At 35.3% G+C, this 15,982-nt stretch overlaps 2 protein-coding genes across 5 annotated transcripts; one reads left to right on the top strand and one right to left on the bottom strand.

The window, feature by feature from the left end:
• Positions 1–463: 463 nt before the first annotated feature.
• On the bottom strand, positions 464–2,297 carry LOC110639071 (dof zinc finger protein DOF3.1). Of its 3 annotated transcripts, none has more exons than XM_021789868.2 (3): positions 2,183–2,297; positions 1,696–1,972; positions 464–1,579 (listed from the first exon to the last, which is right to left on the bottom strand). In XM_021789868.2, exons 2-3 carry the CDS (start codon positions 1,823–1,825, stop codon positions 726–728), a joined length of 984 nt encoding a protein of 327 aa, XP_021645560.2. In that variant the 5' UTR covers positions 1,826–1,972; positions 2,183–2,297; the 3' UTR covers positions 464–725. The 3 variants fall into 3 exon arrangements, with proteins under 3 accessions (XP_021645560.2, XP_058006533.1, XP_021645559.2); XM_058150550.1 differs by having other exon boundaries at positions 2,216–2,234; XM_021789867.2 differs by having other exon boundaries at positions 1,696–2,285.
• Positions 2,298–13,084: 10,787 nt separating this feature from the next.
• LOC110639074 (eukaryotic translation initiation factor 3 subunit D) lies at positions 13,085–15,852 on the top strand. Of its 2 annotated transcripts, none has more exons than XM_021789874.2 (2): positions 13,085–14,961; positions 15,570–15,852. In XM_021789874.2, the coding sequence occupies exon 1, from the start codon at positions 13,226–13,228 to the stop codon at positions 14,957–14,959; it is 1,734 nt and encodes a 577-aa protein (XP_021645566.2). In that variant the 5' UTR covers positions 13,085–13,225; the 3' UTR covers positions 14,960–14,961; positions 15,570–15,852. The 2 variants fall into 2 exon arrangements, with proteins under 2 accessions (XP_021645566.2, XP_021645564.2); XM_021789872.2 differs by having other exon boundaries at positions 13,086–14,961; positions 15,583–15,852.
• The last annotated feature ends 130 nt before the right edge of the window (positions 15,853–15,982 follow it).

Here is a 15,982-nt window from a genome sequence, read left to right on the forward strand (position 1 = left end):
AATATCAGGGGCAGAAATTGTGGCACATATGCTTTAAAGTCTAGGGTGAATAGGAACCCTAATTGTTCTATTTGTCAACCTGAAATACCAAATTAATAAAATTGTAATAAAGAATAGGGGAGAGAAGGGAAAAGGGGGCCAGGTTAAAAAGAAAAATGAAAACAAAGAACATGAAAACTGTGACAAGGGAAGAAATACAAACATTATAATAAGAAATCATATTCAAGAAGAAGGAAAGTAGAAGCTTGTCTAGTCATGGCATGACAATTTTGCAACTGATATAACTGTTGAGTATGGACTTCGGATCTTCTAAATCTTTTTATTCATCTATCTCATCCAATCAAATCATCTTTGCTCATAAGCAACAACAACAAGAGTGTCAACTCCCACTACACTCATCAATGACATTAGGCCCATTACTTGAAAAATTAAAAAACAACTCACAAGAAAATGGCAAACCAGATGAATAACACATCCCTGCATTATCACTAATTAAGATAAGATAATAATGGTTATGATATAAACAAAACTATAATATAATATAATATAATGCCTCCACACCAAGAAAACATTTCTAACACTTGTCTTTTTCTTTTTCTTCATATGTAATCCACATTCAAGCTAAAACCCACACAAGAAGACGCCAAAAGAAAGAAAGAAGAGCCATATTACTAGAAAATAAAAGAAAGATTAATCAAAATAATTAATTCTCCTTTGTGTTCTCCCTAATGGAAACTAGAGCCTGGAGTGTAAATAGCAAGATCAGGCCATCCATTACTATTTCCCCAATCACCACTCTGCAAATAACTCTCACCACCACCACCACCACCTCCACCACCATCGCCGCCGCCGTCATTATTATTACTGCCTTGTACATCTAAACCTGAGTTCTGACCTGAACCAGCATTCAAACCTGAATTTAAGTCCTCACCAAACTTACCCATGTGCACCATTTTAAGACCCGACCCATTAGGATTCAAACCCTCGAAAATATTTCCAAACTGCCCATTTGAGGCCAATAGCGAGCTAAAGCTACCACTCATGTCCAATATCTTTCGGTCCTGATCTGCTTCCAAGCCATACAAACGGGTCGGATCACCCAAATCGGAAATCCCATTAGCCACGAATTGCGAAGTTGATGTTGCCGCAGTCGTTTGTGGAGTTAATGATGATGATGGTTCTGGCACCCGGCGATTGAGCCGAGCTGGATCGCTGTTGGTGTTGGGATCCGGGTTCGCACGTTTCGGGTTCGATGAACGCTTAGCGTTCTTGCGGCTGCCACCACCGACTGGAATGTTTCTTAAAGCGCCGCCTTTGGTCCAGTATCTTCTACAATTCTTGCAAAAATGGCGAGGCTGAGAGAGATTATAGTTATTGTAGTAGCAGAACTTGGTGTTGGTAGAGTCACAGCGTGGGCACTTTAGCTGTTCTTGCTCTGTGAAGTGAGGCTTCATCTGCTGGAATGCAGTTGATGGATCTTGCATGTTTTCTTTGCTCCAAATGGGTAAAAAGAGAGCTGGGTCTTGTATGATTGCTGAACTGCAGTTGTTCTGGCTCTGCTGATATTGGTTTTTTCTCTCTGTTGTTGTGAAATTAAAATAAAGGATTGGTTTTGAAGGTAAAGATACGATTTTTAAGGATTATGGTGAGTTTAGTTGGATTTCAAGAATGAAATAGAGAAGAAAATACTCCAACCTTGAATTCTTTTCTGATGATCTCTGTGCTGCAGATTTTGGTTTGATAAAGAGATGTTCAAGTTAAAGAAACAGAGACCTGACAAGCTAATTAGCCTCAAAAGCTGAGAAGTGGCGAAAAGGCAAAACATATAACTGCATAGACGACAAAAAGGTTGGATATTTTGCAGACCCAGACATGGGCTTTCAAGAAAGAGAAGAGATCATAGCCACCACCATCACCATCACCATCACCATCACCATCACCATCACCGTCACCACCACCACAACCACCAACTCTGCAAAACAAAACCACAGAGACTTTCAACTTTCAAGCCATAAACTTGGAAAGGAAGCAGAGGAAGGAGAAAGAGAAAGATAGGATTTTTCTAGGCTTTGGAGCTTGAAAGGGAAGTTAAATCGAAATTCTTCCAAGTGGGGTTATGAGTTTTCATGAGAACCAAAATAAAGAAATTCAGAGAAATGAAAGAGAAGTGTAAGGAAGAGACATGTTAGTTCTTGAAAATCTTGAAGAAGAGGACCTATGGGTTTGCGTTTACGCGTGAGAGCGACCACTGAAGTGAAGACTTGAAATGGAGAGAGAGAGAGAGAATAAAATGGATATTTGGAGAAGCTTAAGCTTCTGTAGACAACGACTAAACATGTAATTAAATAACAAAAACACACACTTTTGGATTAAAATATTATTAAGAACAATAATTCCTATGCTTTTTTCATGCTTTTAAACGCATAACCAAAACTTGTTTTTATTTGTAGACCTCAATATCTTATCCTTGGCATCCTGCAATTGTCAATCGCAATTTTTTTCTAATTTATTTTGTTTAATTTTTAAAAATTCACTATTTCATTATTTAATCTCTTTTTTTTTCATTAATATTTTATATTTAAAATGAAAATTATATAAAAAAATTATTTCTCATTATAAAATTTAAAACCTTCAATATTTATTTCATGTATTATTAAATTATAACAATTTTTTAATTTTTTAAAACTCTCATATCCTATAAATATAAAATAAAATCATTTATATATATTTTACGAGAAATGTTAACGTGATTTGGATAGCTAATTTATATAATTCTTATCATTTAATAAATATAAAATTTATATAAATTAAGATTTTTTTAAAAAAATAAATTATGTATGAAAAATATTTTTTATAAAAATTATTTTTTTATCATTGTTTAATTACCATGTTAAATTAATAAGTTTATATATTATATAATAAACATTTTCACATTTTAATATAATTATAAAATTTAAAAATAATTTCCTCTTTAATAGAGAAATTAAATGACTTAAATTTTTTTAATGAGTAAAATATTTTTTATTAACTTATTTTTTAAGTATTTCAAACATTAAAAAATATAAATAGCAATACATTAAAACAATATATATATATATATATATATATATATATATATATATATATATATATATATTCGATGGATATACAATAGGTCGAATATAATTTTAGAATAAATGAATAATCCATCAACATTAATTTCATGTATAATATTCTTCTTATTTTGTCTCATATGGGAGGGAATTTCTTCGGCACAAAGACCCCTTTTTAGCTAACCATCTAATGACACCCACTAACCTAAATGCTGTAATTAGGCCGAAGCCGCAAGGAGACAAAGAAACACTGCGTGCAAATAAAGCAAAAGGATTAATCAAGACCGTCCATATGTCAAATCACGCGCTTAAAGATTGTGTGTGAATCATTAGCATTTAGTTGCGGTTTACCAACATGGAGCCAATGTCACCGGCATTACGTGGCAGTACCCCATGAGACATCGAGTGATTTAAGCAGTAATGCTGAATGCTATGGTGATAAACACTACGTGAAAGCTATGGATTATATTAGCTGGGGTTGGATCCCCCTTGGACTCCACTGTCTGTGTTTTTATTGGACTGTCGTTTTTGCTTTATCACTGAGCCGAAATTTGTAATTTTAATTTACAAAAATATTTTTATCGTGAAAAATTTTTTCATTATATAAATTCTTTTATGACATTTTCAACATGAAAAATGATTTATGATAAAAGAACATAATATTCATGGAATTTCTATCATTAGTAAATAATTTTTATGATTTATTTTCATATCAAAATTAGGATGCTATAATTAATTTATTATGTAAGTCGAGAGAGAGAGCTGGTGTGCTCAAGTCTATCGTAAAAATATCAAATCAAGCCTATTTGAGTTAATCTTTTAAGATAATACATTAATTATATACTATGTGTGAATGTAGATTATATAAAAATAAATACTTTATTAAAATTATCATGATTTTAACGATAATCCATCATCGTCACAAACCCATATCTACGTATCTTTTATTTCTAATAAAAAAACTTTCATAATAAAATATATTCACATTCAATTAAAAGGAAAAGTCTTTTTTATATATATATATATAATTAGCTCTAATTAGATTTTGAATTCATAATCTCATTTATGGTTTTGTTCTAAGATTTGAACTTTGATTAATAAATTGAGAAGTTGAATTCTAACCAACAAAATAGAAGTAAATTCACTTATCAATTGATTAATTAATTTAAAATAATTAACTTTTGCATAATAATATGCATTTAAAATAAAACTAAGTTTAATCATTTTTAAATTGAATATTCATATCAATATTTGTAATAAATAATAAATACATAATTTTATTTTTATTAATAGTTGATAGACAACTAGTGGGATACTCACAAATATAGTTTATATTAATTTTAATTTTAAAGTTATTTCTTATTAATTGATAGTCGATTTGATTTTAATTTTTTATTTGCATTATATTATTCTTTTAAAAAATTTATTAATCATAAATTTTTATTTTTGAAATAATTTTTTATGTCAATAGATTTTTTAAAATCATATTAAATAATATAAAATATTATAAATAAAATAATTATAATATTAAATTTATATACTTAAAAAATAATTATATTTTTAATTTATTATATAATAAATAATATGATACGTATTATTATTAATAATTATTTTATAATAATACTATAAGCAGTTATTAATTACCGGACAGTTATCAGTTATAACTATTTCTGACTGTTAAATTAAATAAACTCTTATTAATAATAATAATAATAACACATGCAAATGGGGAAAGATTTAAGGCATGGAAATAGGAATAACATGGCATTGGAAAGAAGAAAATGCATGGGACGGTGATGATTGAATGGAGATCACGGGAGCCTAGAGACATAGGGGAAAGGGTCAAAGAGCAACAGATGAAGTGGGTCCAAAGAACTTATGAAAACAAGTGGTGGAAGAGGAGGGGGAGGTGGTGGTGGTGATGAAAGGTGGTAGCGACGGTGGTGGTAATGGTGGTGGTGGGGTTATGAAACAAACATAGAAATAGAAATGTCGTGTCCGTGTCTTAGAAGCACGCAACACGCTTTAAAGAGCAATGCCTCTCTTTCCCTCAATCTATCTCCGGATTCATCGCTCTTTTCGTATCCCCATGGGCTATGTCCAATTTTTTTTTTTTAAGGCTTGCAGCAGTTAATCATTGCCAGCAGCCTGTTAAAAAATTAAACCTAAAGCTAATTAAAGTTGAAGTTATGAAATTATGAAGTTACATATATATATATATATAGCGAAAGTGTAGTGGATGTTAATTAGGGGGTAAGATGAGAATATATTGAGTTTTTGTGAATATTTGATTTGATTAAATTTTAATGATATGAATTTAAATAATATATAATTAAATTTGATGAATAATACTCATGATAGATTCAAATCGAATTTTATGTATTTTTTTTATAATAAAAATTGAATTTAGAATAAATTTAAATAGTTAAAAATTAATTTTAATCAAATTTTGAATATATTATTCAAGTTTAAATTTAGATAAAATAATTTTGATGGATATTCTATTTACTGTCATCTTTATTAACTTTATCAATTTAAAATATAAATAACAAATAGATATTAGATTTAAATCTCTTTATTTATTATTTTTTTTAAGATTATTTGTTGATATTTATAAAGTGAAATTATATTAAAATACGACACTAAGTGCAAAATCACAGCAGAATCAGTACCCTAAATTATGAAGCATCTAATCAAATTCAACGTTGGTGTGCGAAATTCTATCTTGATAGAGTTGATTTTCAGGCAAGAGTTGAATTTTGAAGAGAATCCAAAACGAAGGAATTGGGATGCCATATTCTTCACTCGCTTCTTGTTGGGATATATATATATATATATATATATATATATATACACACACACTGTATATGACTCAGTGACGTGAAATATCTTCCCCTTCCCTTGTCCTCTCTTTTCATTTCTGATATTCTCAAGCTTTCATTTTCAACCGTCAATTTGATCACCACCATGTTTCACACCTTCGGCTTGTTTAACCCATCATGTTTCATTGGACCAATTACTGTTTAGTTAATTATGATTCTTACTCACCTTATGGTGCTGCGTAGCTTACATCTTCAACTATTTTCAACAATCTACAACATCATAAACACATTTGTCCAACCGTTTAGTGTGTGATTTTATCTTCACTCTTTCAGGCAGACTTCGCCGTGGGGCGGTTCTGGACCACAACCACAGCTTCGGCTAGTCTTACTATTCAAATCGATTTTAGTTATATTATCAAATTATAATAAATTTTTTGAATTCATTTATATAGTTTTAAATATAAAAATAAATAAATAAAAAGATTAAAATATAAATTAAAAAAAAATTCAATCGGGCTGCTTTTTGGTTTAAAATCACCAGTTATGGTTTAAATTGAAAAAAAGGAACCGTAACAGTCTCTGTATTCTAATTTCTGGTTGATTCATGAACTGAAACAGTTGATTTGGTCCAATTCATGATTCGAACTAGCTCAAATCTGGATCTACGTCTAAGATAATGGTAGATATGGGCCTAGTCCGGGCTTGGGCCAGAATCAATCAAATTCATAATTGAATCGAAATAGGAATGATCAAAATTCGATTTAAAAAAATTAAAAAAAAATTGATCACTAAATTTAATCAAATCAAATGAACTGAATAAAAATGTTTTATAATGTTTGGTACTCAGTAAATGAATCAATTAAAACTATTTTCTCAATTAAAAGAAAGTTAAGTCTTTTTATAAATTTTAATAATTTTATTAAAATATAAAAATATTTATATATGTGTAGCATAAAAACGCATATTATTAATTTAATATTACAATCAAATAATAAAAAATATTTTAATAAAAAATATTTTCTTGAAAATAATTTTCATGAAAAATAATTTTTACATACAATTTATTTCAATGAAATAAACAGAATTTCTGTTCAAAGTGTTTATCAATTATGTTAAAAAATAAGACATATTAGCGACATGAATTTCTAAAATTGAGAGAAAATGATGTCTGATGAGCTTTCATTTCAAGAAAATAAATAATGAAAGTGTGAGGTTTAACAAGAAATAAAACAGAAACCAGAACAATTGGATTTGAACGTGATATTTATTGAAGTAAATGCTAGGCTTTATATAGCCTTTACTACAAACAGAAAAACGAAATATCTGCTAAAACATGCTAAATATAGCAGTAAGAGTATATACTAACTAACAGAAAATAGCTCCTGTAGAATAGGACTTATTGACTCATTCAAACTACCAACAATCCCTCCCTTGAACTCATTCCTCTGTACAGGAATTGGTTCAACACTGAACTGTGCATACACCAAGTTCTTGACGCAGCTTCTGGAAAGCTTCTAACTTGAGTGGTTTCGTCATCACATCTGCAAGTTGTTCTTTGGTGCCACAGAACTGTAATTCAACAATACCTTCTTTAACTAAATCTCTGAGAAAATGGAACCTCACCCTTATGTGCTTGGATCGTCCATGTAAAACAGGATTTTTAGATAACTTGATGGTTGAAGTATTGTCACACATCAAAGCAGTCCCTTCTTCCTGTGAATGACCAATTTCTTCTAGTATTCTTCTCATCCAAATGGCTTGACAAGCACAAGCAGCTGCAACTATGAATTCAGCTTCTGTAGTTGACAAGGTAACAATGGGTTGCTTATGAGAAGACCACGCCACGCCTCCTCCACTAAATGTAAAATGCATAACCGGAGGTGCTTTTTTGTCATCTATGTCGCCAAAGATAGTCACCGTCCGTATAACCAACCAACTCGCTTTCGCCACCTCTTACGTAAAAAGTCCATAATTAATCCCCTTTAAATACCTTAGCACCCTTTTTATTGCAGCAAAGTGAAGCTTTGTAGGGTTGGCCATGAACCGACTAATGAAGCTCACAACGAACATAAGATCGGGTCGTGAAGCTGTGAGGTACATCAAGCTTCCCACCATTTGTTTGAATTGCGTTGCATCAATCGACTTGCCTCCCTCATCTCTCGCTCAACTTTTGACCAGAACAATCGGATTACTTATCGGATTATAGTTCTCCATCCCAAATCGTTGTAGAACTTCGCTAGCATACTTCCTTTGGCAAATAAAAATTCCAAAGATTCGTTGAATTATCTCAATGCCAAGAAAAACCTCATTGGTCCCAAGTCGGTCATGTCAAATTCGTTTTCCATGGAATGTTTAAAATCTGCAAGCAATTTATCATCATCACAAGATATAATGGATCATCTACATATACACTCACAATTAAAATTTTCTCTCCCTTCTTCTTGACAAACAAGGTTTGTTCATTGGAGCTGCTTCTAAAACCTTCTTTGATAAAATAAGACTCAATCCGACTGAACCAGGCCCTGGGTGCCTGTTTTAAACCGTAGAGGGCTTTTCTCAACTTGTACACCATTTTCTCACTTCACGCTTTCGTAACCTTTCGTTGTTCGATGTACACATCATCCTCCAGATCACCATTCAAGAAGGCTGACTTTAAATCCAACTCATACAATTTCCACCCTCTTTGTGCTGCAAAAGCAATAATCATTCGAACAGTGTCCATTCGAGCCACAAAGTAAAAAACCTCTGTGTAATCTATTCCGTATTGCTGGGTGTACCCTTTTACGACTAGCCTTGCTTTGTATTTGTCAACCTCTCCATGCTCATTGAATTTTGTCTTATAAATCCACTTCACGCCAACCTTCTTGGCTCCAGCTGGTAAATCCATCAAGTACCAGGTGTGATTCTTCTCAATGGATTTTATCTCATCATCCATGGCCATCCTCCATTTTTTGCTTTTTACTGCTTCCTCATAATCTGTGGGATCAGAGATCACAAGGTGGGCCATCATGTTTGTTTCATCTTCATCGGACAAGCCCTCACCTGAAACAAAATCAGTTAGTCGTATGGGGGGGCGTCTGGTTCTGCCCTCCCTTGCTCCCAAATCTCTTTCGAGATCGGAAGTGCCCTCTGTTGGTAAAATAACATCAGTATCTCCAGTATTGTTTTGCCCAGCAGAGTGTTCTTCTTCAGTTGTGCTGATGTCATTACCCCATTCTAATTCAAGTAATTGTTTCTCTTGAGAGTCTGTGCTCCAATCCCAAGCCCGATTCTCTTCGAACACCACATCGCGGCTGTAAACAATTTTTTTTGCAATCGGATCATACATCCTGTATCCTTTGGATTCTTGGCTAAATCCAAAGAATACGCAGCTTGTACTCTTTACTTCAAGTTTTGTTCTTTTTGCGTCTGGTATGTGTACATGGCCGACACAACCGAAAACCCTGAAATAATCCACTGAAGGTTTCTCCCCACTCCAAGCTTCCTCGGGAGTCTTATCTTTTACCGCTAGTGTGGGTGATCTGTTTAAAATATGAAAAGTCCACTGCACCACTTCTGGCCAAAAAACTTTAGGTATTTGTTTTTCGGTTAAAATTGCCCTCACTAGATTCATCACGGTTTGATTCTTCCGTTCAGCTACTCCGTTTTGTTGTGGAGTATAGGCCATGGTCAGTTGTCGTTTTACTCCCTGCTGCTTGCAGAAATCTGTGAACTCTGTAGAGTTGAACTCCCCTCCTCTATCTGTCCTCAAGCATTTAATTGGAAACCCAATTTCTTTTTCCACAAGCACTTTAAAGCATTTAAAATGGTAGAATGCTTCTGTTTTTTCAACAAGAAAATAACACCAGGCTTTCCTTGAAAAATCATCTATAAAACATAACAAGTACCTCTTATGGCTGTTCGAAGCTGGAGTAATCGGTCCACATATATCAGCATGAACAAGGCCCAGCTGTTCTGTTGCTCTCCAATTGCTCCTTTTTGGGATTGGGTTCCGATGTTGCTTGCCCTTTACACATGCTTCACATGGGGACGTTGGTGTTGAGATTTTAGGCAATCCGAAAACCATGTTCTTGTCAGTCAAGGTATGTAAGCCTTTGTAGCTGAGATGCCCATATCGATTGTGCCACAAAATCGATTCATCTGTACTGCCAACTTGAAAACAATTTTCATTAACCACCGTAGTAGGTGTTTCACCAAGCAGAATAAACATGCGGTTTGCACTCATCACTGATTCTGCCATCTTTCCTTTCAGTGGATGATAGAGGCTGCACACTCCGTCTTTAAACAAAATTGCGACACCTTTTTCTTGTAATTGACCTACACTCAGCAAGTTATTTTTCAGTTCAGGGACACAGTACACATCACTTACAGTATAGCATACCCCTTGCAGGAACAGGTTTATAACCCCTTTCCAGTAACCTTCATTATTGTGTTATTTCCAAGCTTGACCGAATGGGTGAAATCGGTGTCTAAGCTTGAAAACATCTTCGAGTTACCACACATATGATTCGAACAACCCGAATCTACGAACCAGGCATCACTCCTACTGATCTCATGGAGTTCGACATACGCCATTAGAAGCAACTCATCTTCTTCCTCCAATTCGGCATAATTGGCTTCCTTGATTGAATTCGGGCACTCATATTGGAAATGCCCTAAATCATGGCATATGTAACATTCAACGGAAGCTTTGTTAAACAAAGCTCTGCCTCTAAATAGTACCCGTCATCTATATGAGCCTCTTCCTCTGTGGTCGAGTTTGAGCGGCCTTCAATTTTCAAAGACTGGTCTTCGTCTTCCTGCACACGCGTCGGAATTTTTGTTCGTGTACCACCAAGGTGCTCTGTATTTCATCAACAGACATTGTTTCAATATCTTTTGACTCTTCAATGGATACACAGACATAAGTGAATTTATCTGTGAGGGTACGCAAAATTTTCTCAACAATTTTGGTATCCGTCATTTCTTTTCCATTACTTCTCATTTTGTTTGCTACCACCATTACCCTTGCAAAATATTCAGTGATAGTCTCATCTCGTTTCATTTCAAGAACCTCAAATTCCCTTCGTAATGCGTTAAGAAGAGATTTCTTCACTTTCAAATTTCCACCAAACTTCTTCTTCAATGAATCCCAGACTATTTTTGCTTTGTCCGACGATCCGTAATCTGTTCAAAGACTGTCCTATCTATTGCTTGAAATAGATAATGCTTCACTTGATGATCCTTGGTTTTCGCATCGTCAAGTTGGGCCTGCTGTGCCTCTGTCAGTCTCGTTTCCTGCTTTGGTTCTTCAAAACCATTCTCTATCAAGCTCCAAAGACCTTTAGCTCTAAGGAGATTCTCCATCAGCTCACTCCAATGATCGTAGTGACCATCAAAGTGAGGAATTTTGGTCAAGGTCTTATCGTCACTCATCCTCGCGGTGTTTGATCACTCAACTATTGTTGCTTTCACAGGGCCAGTGGGGCTCTGATACCAATTGTGAGGTTTAACAAGAAACAAAACAGAAACCAGAACAATTGGATTTGAACGTGATATTTATTGAAGTAAATGCTAGGCTTTATATAGCCTTTACTACAAACAGAAAAACGAAATATCTGCTAAAACATGCTAAATATAGCAGTAAGAGTATATACTAACTAACAGAAAATAGCTCCTGTAGAATAGGACTTATTGACTCATTCAAACTACCAACAGAAAGAGGTGAACTCAGATTGGTGAGAATCAAATCATCAAAAGATGAAAGATTGTTATACATTTAGTCCTAAATGTGATAATCTTGAAAGCAGTTTGAATTAGAGAGGGTAACGAGTAAGTGTAAAGCCTCTTCCAATTATTTCACCACCACAGAACCAAGCAGAACACTCTAAACTCCAAACAGAGCAACAAGGCCTGCATTCTCAATATTGAACTCTTGCTTGTTCTTGATTAGGTTCTTGAGAGACTCAAAACATCAAAATAACTTTTTCAATCTGCTTTAAAAGAATGTTTTTTATATGAGCTTACTCGTTTAATAAGCTTACAAGTAATTCCATGTGATAATTGAAAATTAATAAATTAAACTTTCTTTCAATCTTGGTTTCTGCTATGTGATCCCTCACTTTCTGCGCTAGTAATTGATTTGCAAGAGAAAATTCTGGCAAGACAAGGGTGAAGAAGCAGTTGATTTGCTAGTAATTGCCATCTCTCTACGGTTGGTGGCTCCTAGATATATTGCTTGTTTTGCTCCAACAATTGCTTGCAGAAAGCACGTCCATGCTTGGCTGCTGAACTCACCTTAGCATGCAACTGAAGCAACTTTGATGCCATGGATTCCCTGCACCAAGCCTGGCATTAAAATGAAGTTTTTGGACTTAAAAAAAAACAGCCACTAATCCTACTTAAGCCTCGAAATTTCGTGAAAAAACGAAGTTATAGTTAAAGGACAGGACTGTGAGGTTTTGAGTTTAAGGCTCAACACTAATTATGATACTCAACAATGGGTTGGCAATTCTACTGCAATGAAAGTAAAACGCAATGATTGTATTTAGAGATGCTAAAATGCCTAGTGGATATGTTTGGTTCGCAAGAAAATGAAATGGGGCATTCAAGATTTTAGTATAAAAATGTTTCTGTGACATGGACAGGGGAAAAATGAAAGAAGGATTCTACATTTTCCTCGAAATTCCTCCAACCATCAACCGGGAAACAAATAAAAACAAAAAGGCTAAAAAAAGCTCTGATCAACAAGAGAAAATCCAAAATAAGAAAAAAGGGATTTGCAACCTTAATTTACATTTGATTAGTTTTTCTTCAACTCTTTTTTTGCAAGTGAAAGCAGTGGGCTGTAGAGATAAATAATTTAATGTAAACCCTAATAATGGTGAAGAAAGAGAATGGAATTTCAGTTGTTAGTGCCAAAAAAGGATGGGTGAGTAGTTCTCCAACTCCTGTGGGCTACATCTCTTGGAGAAATTAGGTCAAGGTCATGGGCTTTTTGGTTTTCATAAAAATAATATATTTTTTTTATTAATACTTTTTAAAAAATTATATAAATAATATATTTAATACATGAAAATAAATTATAAAAATTAAATAATATATATTTTTTATATATAAAAATCAAAATATTAATACTAATAAAATTTAAAGAGTAAATAATAAATTATCCTCTATTTTTAAGTTATTTCAGACAATAATGCACTGTTTCCTTAAAAAAAAATAAAAGAAAATAATGAACTGTTTACCCGCTGGGGTTTTTGTTTGCCACTGCCCCAAACACAAATCTCAGCTAGGGTTTCAGTCACCACTGCTCCATCATCTTCCTCAGCAATGGTCGGCGGCTTCGAAGTAGGCGCCGTTCCTTTCAACCCTGACGGTTGGGGCCCTCCAGACGCCACAACAGCCACCACTACCACTACTGCCACCTCAACCCTCCCTCTCCATGTTCCCTTCGCCCCCTTCTCCCGATCAGAAAAACTAGGCCGAATTGCCGACTGGACCCGCAACGTCAACAACCCCAATGCGACTCGCCCAAACGCCAACAAAACTGCATTGGATTCGGTTTTTGACTTTACCGCAGATGATTCCTTTCCCGCAGCAGCTGCTGCCGGTGACGATGACTCAACTTTCCGCCTTGTAGACGGAAAACCTCCTCCGCGCCCCAAATTTGGGCCTAAGTGGCGGTTCAACCAACACCGCCCGCAGCTTCCACAGCGACGCGATGAAGAGGTGGAAGCTCGTAAACGCGAGGCGGAAAAGGAACGCGCCCGTCGTGACCGGCTCTACAACCTCAACCGTTCCAACCAAAACCATCCACGTCGCGAGGCGGCCGCTTTTAAGTCATCGGTGGACATCCAACCAGAGTGGAACATGCTGGATCAGATACCCTTTTCAACGTTTTCAAAGCTCTCATTCACAGTCCCTGAGCCGGAAGATCTACTTCTCTGCGGCGGCCTCGAGTTTTACGATAGATCGTATGATAGAATCACTCCCAAAAACGAGCGTCGTTTGGAGAGGTTCAAAAACCGAAACTTTTTCAAAGTCACTACTACTGACGATCCAGTGATACGGAGGCTTGCCAATGAGGATAAAGCTACGGTCTTTGCAACGGATAATATCCTCGCAACTTTGATGTGCGCACCGAGGTCAGTGTATTCATGGGATATTGTGATTCAGAGGGTCGGAAACAAGCTCTTTTTTGATAAGAGGGATGGTTCCCAGCTAGATTTGCTTTCGGTGCATGAGACTTCACATGAGCCGTTGCCAGAGGCCAAGGATGATATGAACTCTGCATATGCATTGAGTGTTGAAGCAGCTTATATTAATCAGAACTTCTCACAGCAGGTCTTGATTAGGGATGGGAATAAGGTCGCTTTTGATGAGCCCAACCCGTTTGCAAACGAAGGAGAGGAAGTTGCTTCTGTGGCCTATAGGTATAGGCGGTGGAAGCTTGATGATGATATGTATCTTGTTGCCCGTTGTGAAGTGCAGAGTGTTGTGGAGGTTAACAAACAGAGGTCGTTTTTGACGTTGAATGCTCTTAATGAGTTTGACCCTAAATATTCAGGAGTTGATTGGAGGCAGAAGTTGGAGACTCAAAGAGGTGCAGTTTTGGCTACTGAATTGAAGAACAACGCCAATAAATTGGCTAAGTGGACTGCTCAAGCTCTGGTGGCCAGTGCAGATTTGATGAAATTGGGTTATGTGTCCAGGGTTCATCCAAGGGACCATTATAATCATGTGATATTGGCAGTAGTTGGGTACAAGCCGAGGGATTTTGCCTCCCAGATTAATTTGAATACATCCAACATGTGGGGGATTGTGAAGAGTATTGTTGACTTGTGTATGAAGTTGAATGAAGGAAAATATGTGTTGGTGAAAGACCCGTCCAAGCCACAAGTGAGAATTTATGAAGTTCCAGCTGATGCTTTTGAGAATGATTATGTAGAGGAGCCTTTGCCTGAGGAGGAGCAGGTTCAGCCCCCTGGTGAGGATACTGAGAATGTAGAGACAAATGGAGCTGCAAATGATGTTGAAGATAAACAGATTGATGCTCAAGCTTAAAGGTATTGACGCTTTATTTTCCAACTTGAGCTCTTTTCAGTCAGTTAAATGACTCTTTTAGTCAAATTTCTTTCAGTGTGATGGACTGAAGTTGGCATGAGAGCTCGTCATGTAGTTTTTTATTGGGTTACAAATAATAGTAATTGAAGTTTTGACATACTTGGGTATTTGAAATAGTGTGACATGATATTTGAAAACAAATAATGTGTTTCCTCGGACAATGTTCTGCGTGTCTGAAATTATGATCTTCAGTTCAAACGTTACACTTTTATGGTACCTCACCGGATAACATTATCCACCCCTGGTGTGTACTCATCTGGCTCTAGCAGTATGGTTTATTAGAGACCTCGTAATTGCAAATTTCTAGTAACTAGAACCGAACTATATTAAAATTAGCAAATATTATGCTACATTGCTCCTTAGTATTAGAATTTTCGGTTTCTGATTTTTTTTCCCCACTGCTGAAGTCTTTTCATAATAACTTATTTCCTGTTGCTTACAACTGATCTATGAATAAGTTGCTCATCATTTGCCGGCTATATTCAGCTGTCCTAATTTTCATCAATGCCTGTTTTTACTGCTACTTGTTTGTTTTGTTTTGATTGTGAAGTGCATATTGGCAGTGGTTTTGGCAAGAAAATGAAGTGGCTGTGATGCTGTTTGCAATTGGAGCTTTACTCACACTCCCCCATTGTGTCCCAGAGTAGTGCAATCCTGTTCCTCTGTTTTTTTTTTTTTCCAAGTCTTTCTATTTACATCTTGATGTTTCAATGTAGTTGCAAAGATTTTACAATATTAGATGTTCGCCTTGTTGAGACTCGATGGATACAATAAGACAAGTATTCATATGGTTGGAATTTTGTTGGTATGCTATTGACAGCCTGCTTTGAGCTTGTTTTCTGTTGATATGCGTGCCTTTATAAAATTCTAGAGTAGTAAAAAGTTTATGAAGAAATATCAATTGCCAATGCCCATCATTGAGCATACTTGGATTCAGGATTGAACCTGGCACAAGTTTCGTAT

This window comes from Hevea brasiliensis, chromosome 1, assembly GCF_030052815.1.
Source record: "Hevea brasiliensis isolate MT/VB/25A 57/8 chromosome 1, ASM3005281v1, whole genome shotgun sequence".
Taxonomy (NCBI): domain Eukaryota; kingdom Viridiplantae; phylum Streptophyta; class Magnoliopsida; order Malpighiales; family Euphorbiaceae; genus Hevea; species Hevea brasiliensis.